The sequence below is a fragment of the Maylandia zebra genome, linkage group LG2 (genome assembly GCF_041146795.1).
Source record: "Maylandia zebra isolate NMK-2024a linkage group LG2, Mzebra_GT3a, whole genome shotgun sequence".
NCBI classification, from domain to species: Eukaryota; Metazoa; Chordata; class Actinopteri; order Cichliformes; family Cichlidae; genus Maylandia; species Maylandia zebra.
In genome coordinates this window covers 2088822-2097127 of record NC_135168.1, presented here as the reverse complement: position 1 = coordinate 2097127, position 8306 = coordinate 2088822, and the positions used below count along the sequence as shown (strand labels likewise).

Here is an 8306-nt window from a genome sequence, read left to right as displayed (position 1 = left end):
GGTTGTTATTGCTGTCTTTATATATAAAATCAAACAGAGACCAGCCATCATCTTCAAATCAGTGTGTGAGCAAAACGCTTCCAGTACGCAGCTGTGGGAACTGAGCAGCTGATGCACGGAGACATTCCAGGTCACAGGCAGACCAGAGACAGTGAAGTGTCAGAGATCACGAACTCTTTCAGAGCTGTTTGATAGGTCATTCCTAAGGCTCGGGGAAACGAGGAGTCACACTCCCCATGACATAACAACAGGGATAAGCACGATGGTTTCAAGCTTCCAGCTGAATTATTATTTTTTTTATTGTAAATGGAAACCACGACGGTACATAGGAGAATGTGATCCAATCAACAGAACGGTTGTAACATGAGTTAATCAGCAGTAGTGTTCATCTCCAGACCAACTAACCTGCAGACAAAGTATTGAATGTACATATTTATTGATGCGGTGGTGTTTTTCTTCATTTAGTATAGAAATGAAGCGAGAGACAAGCCCGGTTGAACACATGAGCTAGCCCATATTCTGGCGGTTCCCATAACCTCTGCGGTGAGTGTCTTTCCAGTCATCCCAGTTTCTGGCCTTTAGCAGAGATTCGTCGTCATCGTTTTCAACCTTCTTCTCTTTTTCTTCTTCGTCCGTCTCGCTCGGATCCCCGTGATCCTCCGCAGTGGGCTTCCTGGGTACACCCTGGTCAGGCAGGACGCCGCGTTTCTTGTGCTGCTCATACCAGTCATCAACTGTCATGGTAGGAAGACTGGGATAACCGGCCCCGAACACCTTAGCCTGTGTGCAAAGTGAACACATGGATTTAAAGACATCGATCCACGTTCAAGCAAATCGGAACAAAGTGACTCAGATTTTTTAAACAATAACTGATCTGATATGAGCTTGTTAAATGAAGACATTCAAAAATGTACCTTCAGTTTTATGTTTTTGAGTGGCGTGATGTTCAAGTACAAAGAGCAGAGTGACATTTGTTACGTTTTTGATCCCTCATCAGATTTCAAGTACAGCACTTGCTGAAAACTTCAGCTAATCAGCGTTTCCAGCTATTCAGTTGAGCTCTGTTAAAAATTGTAACCCAACCAATGTTTCATCCGCTTCCAGTGTAAATGTCAGTGTTCAGAGGCACTGAGCTCTGGGACTAGCAGCTACATTTATGACAATAATTCTTATTTTTAAGCAGACTGAAATTAAATTTCCAGTATTTGGTTGAATGTTTTCGGTTCAGTCTGCTGACACTGTGATGAGTCAGTGGATCCACATATCACAGCCGACTTCAGATATTAACACTTTTATGCTTTTCGTGGTCGATTCCAGATTTCTGTTTTTTTTAACTGCAGCTGTAAAAAAACATAACTTTCTATAGAAAACCATGTCATTTAATCGTCTAATGCAGGGGTGGCCAACCAGTCAGAGACCAAGAGCCACTTTTTTTTTTTTTACTGTTCTCTCTCTCTCTCTCACACACACACACACACACACACACACACACACACACACACACACACACACACACACACACACACACACACACACACACACACACACTCTCAGTTCAACCAAGTCCACAAACAAAAATACTTTATAATGCATGTTGTTTAGTGGGACTTCTGGCATTCCTTGCCTTGAACAATCCTCTTTAAATCTGGCTTGTATTCCGTTGTTGTCACTCGAAGCAATTCTTTCACATGTGTGTCAGTCAGAACAGATCGATGCTTTGATTTCACATGTTTTAGGGTAGAAAACACAGACTCGCAGACGTATGTTGACCCAAACATTGACAGTATCTTAAGCGCAGCCCGTTTGACATTGGGGTATTTTTCCATTGGCACACTTTTCCAGAACTCAATGGTCCCTTCCCTTAAAGCAGGTTTCAATTGGTCCTCTTCACAAAGATCGATCATCTCCAACTCAGCCGCAGCTTCATCTGTGACTAGCGGGACTTTCAAACAGCCGGTCTCTGCATTAAATGGGTCGACGAGGAACGTAATCTGTGGCCTTTTCAATTGTAGATCATGGAACCGGGTCACGAAGCTTTCGTGCAAGTTTTCAATCAGCGTTGCATATCTGGCTCTTTGCTTACTCAGGGCAGCACTGGCGACTTGCCCGCTGGCTTTTAGCAGAGTGGGAAAATGCATTAAATCTCCCTTTTGAATATGTCTTGAACAGCTTCAGTTTGTTGACAAACGCAAACACACTTTGCACCAGGTCAGGCAGCATTTTTAACTTACCCTGCAGGGTCAGGTTCAGTCTGTCCAAGTGACACAGCATGTCGACCAAAAAGGCCAGATCCATAATCCACTTGAGGTCCGAGAGCTCGGGATAGTCCTTGTCCTTCTTTTCCATAAACAGTTTCACGGCATCCAAAAGCTCAAAGAAGCGAGAGAGTACCTGGCCTTTTGACAGCCACCTCACAGTGCAGTGCAGCGGCAGGTCACCTGGAAGCCCTTGGTCCAGCTCAGCGATGAGATTCCTGAATTGCCTGTGGTTAAGCGCATGTGTGCGGATATAGTTGACGATTTCCATCACAGGCTTCGTGACGTTATCTAAATTCAATGATTTAGACACGAGTTGCTCCATGTGGATGATGCAGTGGAAATTCCAAAAGTCAGGAATAGTTTGGTCAGCTTTGCACAGCCCCACAAGCCCGTTCACAGATCCCATCATGGCTGGTGCTCCATCCGTGGCTATTGCAGTTCATTTCGTTATGGGCAGATTTGCTTTTTCTAATGCAGCCATCATGGTTTCTTTCACATCTATGCCACGGGTTCTGTCTTTTAATGGCACAATATCCAGGAGCTCTTCTTTGATCACACAATCGTTTGAAACAGACCGTGCAAATATTGCCCACTGAGGCTTGTCTTGTATATCACAACTCTCATCCAATGCGACACTAAAATACTCACATGCTTGAAGGTCAGAGTGCAACTGTGTTTCAATAGCCGTGTTAATGTCCGATATTCTGTGTTCAACAGTGTGGCGGGACAGTTGGACGTCTGATACCATGCGTTTTAATTTGTCGTTTTCAGGAGACAAGATTTCAACAACATCACTGAGGCATTTTTTAACGAACTCCCCTTCATCGTATGGCTTTTTAACCCGTGCAATGTTCCAAGCCAGCTGATAGGATGCGAGCGTTATGGTCTCTGACCGCTTCGTAAAGTTTTGGAAAAACTGTATCTGCTTTTCTGCCTGACTTTTCAAAGTGGCCGACTCGTGCTTGCGAAGTTCAGTCCCTTTTGGAAATTCCTGGTCGATGTTAGCATGGAGTGAGCTGAAGTGGCGCTGAAGATTTGAAGCTTTGAAATGCGCTAATGACGTCTGACATATAAGGCAGAATGGCTTGCCATTGCGTTCAACAAAAAAATATAAACTCTCCCACTCTGTTAAAAACGTCCTGTGTTCATCTTCATATTTTCTTTTTGCTGTGCATTTTTTTCCTGCCATTTTAAGGGCGAACTTGCTCCTACTGGGAAACTTTGCGGTATTTTCATCTCACACACATGCGCATTTGATGAAAATACCGTATTGAACTCAAGCGAAGCGAACGCGCACATTTTAAAACAACAACATAAAAAAAATCAAAACACAAACTTTGATATGAACGTAAGAGCCGCATGAAACCAGGCAAAGAGCCGCATGCGGCTCGAGAGCCGCGGGTTGGCCACCCCTGGTCTAATGCGTCATGACTCTGTGTAGTGTGAGTGGCCATAAAGGAGGGTTTTTATCAGTAGGAAACACTGAAACGTTCTGCTTGTTTGTGGTGATCAGCACCACAGGAATGATAAATAACCTGTGAGACTCATTGCGACACTGAGTCGGTGTAGTACATGCACACATTTCTGTTTGATGTAATGTTCAACACTGAACTGTAACAAGTTTGTATTCAGCCTCATCTTTATAGATTGACTTCCACTGGGGAGAACAGGTGAGGTTTAAGGCCTGGACAAGTTTGAGACCTTTTTGTCCTCCGCAGTGAAAAAATGGCTCAAAAATAAAAACGGGATCATTTCAGCTCCTAATTTTACACATTCTGCACTCAGCTTTGCAGCGTCACTGAAATGCAGCCAGGTGCTGCTCATTTTGCATTTTCACTTGATCCCGTCACCGTTTAAATCCATCTCCCCGTCTCTCTGTCCACCTGGCCTGCACCACTACACCTGCTGTCTTCACAATGCCCCCCTTCCTTCTTTCACTAATGGTATGATCCCAGTCTCTGCGTGTAATTGGCTGCATGGTGTGTCCATCAAAATAAAGAGCATCCATGCCTGCATGGATCCTCAGCAGGGCTGAAGATTCAGTCCCACATACTGACAGACCTGTGACATAACTGCGCCGTGAGTTTGACACGCCTGATCCAAACAGAAGGCATAATTCAAACTTTTACAGTAAAGCTTCAGATGCTACATAAAACAGACAGATGAACTGTTATCGTAGTTTGATACCATGTTTAAATTCGGTAGCTTGCTGAATGCTGGTGGCAGCCGTCCCACCTTGTTGCTGTGATTCCTCCACAGAGCAGGCTGAGGTCTACCAGCCTGTCTCCAAGGATTTGTAACATTAGTGAAATGAAACACAGCGGCCTCGCGTATCGCGGGAGTTACGTTCTAAAAATAACCTGCGATAAGTGAAATCCGCGAAGTAGCCAACTTTATCTTTTACAATTACTATAGATGCTTTAAGGCTGTAAAGCCCTCACTACACACTTTATACTCGTTTCTCAGACAGGCAGGAACATTTTCACACTTTTCTCTCGTTTAAGCTCTGAAAGTTCAAAATCAGTCCAGCATTACAGAATGAAACCAAAGGAACCCGCAGGTGACGACGTTTCATCGACACTGTTGTTTGTTGGGGAGAAAACTTACAAACATACAGTCCAGCACTTCAGAGTCACGCTGCTAGTGATCGAAGATTTATGTAAATGTGACAAGCTGAACATAGCCAATCAGGACGCAGGACACAATACGCCGTTTCAAAAAGAAAAAGAAATTTCACACACACAAAAAAAAAAAATCTGTGAAACAGTGAGACCGCCACAGGTGAAGCGCGTTATAGCGAGGGAGCACTGCATCATATTAATAAAACTGCATGAACATAACGTTCCACAGGCCAATGAAAAATGACCATTCTGAACTCTTGGTTATTTCTTATTGCTCATCAATAATGTTGTCAGTGCAGCAATGAAACATGAACAGGGGGCAGATGGACTGAGACGTGTCACAGTGGATTACAGTCACATGGAGTCGGGAACTGATAAGAATTCAGTGATCCCATTATCAGTATTACTTATTGATTCTCACGGCGTTCTCACGAACACCATCACTAAGCAGCATATCAAAGACATTTGTGCCAATTCATTACATGTTGTGAGGTCAAATGTTTGTGCATGTTGGAGCTTTGCTTTGATCCGTGTTGGGTCATTACTGGGAAAAAGAACCGTATCACGCTGACACTGTTACAACAGTATGAGACATGGACTGGCCTCCCCAGACCCTGAACATCACTGAAGCTGTGTGACGCATCATCCTCACAGATGACTAACGAGCAGACCACTTTAGCAAATTACAATAAAGGCTGATTAAGAGAGTCCAGGCTGCACGTGCAACCTTGTGACTGCATGCACCTTAATCAGTCGTACAACAACAAACCAGCTCACCTGCACAGCATCCTTGGTGAGGATGAAGGGTTTCATGGGGGGCCTGGGTGGGTGAGTGGGTTGCTTGGGAGCATTCTCCTTAAACATATCCATCTTTTTGAGTATCTCCACCTCTTGGTCAATGCTCTCTATGTCCTCCAAACACACAGCGACCCATCTTCGGACATTCAGGAGGTAAAAATCTCTGGTGACTTCATCATCAGCTTGTCCGCTCTCCACAGCTCTCCGAACATCAGACAGTTTGGCCTCAAGCTCCTTCTTCTGACGGTACCGCTCAATTTTAGCTTGTCTCTGTGCTGCCATAGCAACCAGGTTGGTCGGGCCGGGGAAAGACTGAAACAAAAAGCACACGTCACCGATTCATTATTGACACATCCTCCAAATCACACACAGGTGAACTCTGTTATTTAGAAGCTTTCATGTAAACAACTAAAGAAAGCATCACTTTCTGGTTGTGTGACTTAAATCTGTGGAGCTTGGTGACATGTTCCCATCGGACACTTTTCTGTGACTGACTTATGTGACATAAATAAACCCAGACTTACAGCCTTCATTAACAGTGCAGTTAACAGAAAGAACCTGTTGTTATATGAACACTGCAGCTTGTTCAAAGTAAAGGTGTTCAATGTGCTGTGTTAGTTCATTCAGAAACAAAGGCACAGGTGATTAGGGATGTACCAGTGATTTAGATCAAAGACCAACAACACAGTTTATGGCTGATCCAATCAGTTCAATTGTTGTTTACTTCACAACTCATTGGTCGCTAACATGAAGTGAACAGCAGCTCGAGGATTTCACTCCAACAGCTTTTCTTTAATGTCAATTTTGTAGACAAACTAAAAACAAAGAAACATTTCTCCTCTCTCACCATAGTGTTCAGTGTGGCTTGAAATGCAAATAGAACTTGTAAACGTCAAAAATGTGTGAAAATATAAATATATTTACAGAACAATCTGGTCCGTCTGGTTTCCACCTGGAGACAGTCTTTACACTTTGAAATACACTACAGGTCAAAAGTTTGAAAACACCACAATTTTGCAGTTTTCTATTGAGAATGATGCAGTTTGATGTCTCATTGCACTCTGAAATTAAACCATGGTACAAATAAGCACCTGGAGTTAAAAAAGCAATCATGGAATCAGTTTATAGACCAAAATATATCCTAAACCTCTGACTCTTCAAAGTAGCCACCTGACCCAGTGTTCAGCTGGAGTACCCGGAGAGAACCCACACAAACCAGGGGAGAACATGCAAACTCCACACAGAGAGGAGAGAACTCCTCAGAAGAAAACTGGCTTTGGTTGGCACAATCATAGACTGAAGCACACTTTGTCCTGTGGAGATCAGTCCTCTGAAAGCTACCAATGAAGGATGTTCCCGGATTCACACAAAGTAACGACGCATAAAAATCACTGAAACTTAATCACTGATATACAATCAGCTGCAGTGGTGCTTAAATTGAACGAGGCTGTAATTATTTGATTAAAAATGCTTTTGCATTTCGAAATTGGGATGATGTGATCTAACTGATACACTGAGCGGGACTTTTTTCTAAACCCACTCCGGTGGGTCATTATGCAAATGTAAGGTTGAAACCTGCAGTCAGCTGAGACTGAAGACGTCACCTGGATGATGACGAAACGTTTCTCCCACTGAAAACGTCCAGATGAACAGAATCCCAGCACAAAAATAATAAACGCTTAATAATCAATTATTTATCCCAGAGTGTACTTTCAATTCTACACGAAAACCCACTGAGGATACAGGAAACGCTCATGACAAGAACGGATGTTAGTGAGAAACAAACCCACCCATCTGCTGCTGACCAGTTCTGACCACGACCAAGCTGAGTGGGTAGTGTTTATGAACACAGCCGGAGGGTTAGCTCATTTGCTATTTACTTGCTCTTAGTTAGGTACTTACATTAGCTTTAGCGTTTCCATCTTCTGACCCTCCGTCAGGCCGTGCTTTTTCACCCGTGGAGTCTGGCAGTTTAAACGGTGACACCTTATACTCGTCACATCTCCTTAAAAAATCCATAAAGTAAGCGCGGGCCGTCTGGACTATTTCCAACCGTTTGTCCCGGGTGGTCTGCTTCATGGTCAGAGCTCCTAACAAAGCGGGCAGCAGCAGGTACTTCAGGTCTGCCGTGGCGATCTCCTCGAGCTCTTCGTTGCGACTAAACAAGTCGAGCTGAGCGACCATCCGGGAGGCTTCCTCTAACATTTGAACCCCGCGCTTAACTTTCACCTGAATACTGTTTGAGCCAAGAGGCTCGTTTGTGCTGTCGACCTCCTCGAATATTTTCCAACCACGATCTAACAACTCTGATAATTTAAGCGGTTCTGCGTCCACATTTAATGGCTGTCTAACACTGTTGCTGTTCTCCGATTCCGCCATCTTGCAATATTTTCCGGGTTCGTTCTTCTTCTTCTGTTTTTAGTGTAGTTCAGTATTACCGCCTCCTGCAGGCAAACGTTAAAATAACACGTAAGACTTACGAAATAAAAATATACTACAGTCTCTCTATAGTCGCTCATAATCTGACCCGAAGGGTGAAAAAAGCTTTTATAAAATAATATTAACTCCATAATATTAATTAATTATTAATGTTTTTTGTATTTTGTCTGTCCTGTTCAGCACTGTAGCA

At 43.5% G+C, this 8306-nt stretch overlaps 1 protein-coding gene across 1 annotated transcript; it reads right to left on the bottom strand.

The window, feature by feature from the left end:
* Nucleotides 1-281: 281 nt before the first annotated feature.
* On the bottom strand, nt 282-8089 carry LOC143420293 (immunoglobulin-binding protein 1-like). The gene is made up of 3 exons (XM_076888105.1): nt 7580-8089; nt 5657-5989; nt 282-780 (listed from the first exon to the last, which is right to left on the bottom strand). Exons 1-3 carry the CDS (start codon nt 8054-8056, stop codon nt 508-510), a joined length of 1083 nt encoding a protein of 360 aa, XP_076744220.1. The 5' UTR covers nt 8057-8089; the 3' UTR covers nt 282-507.
* Nucleotides 8090-8306: the final 217 nt, after the last annotated feature.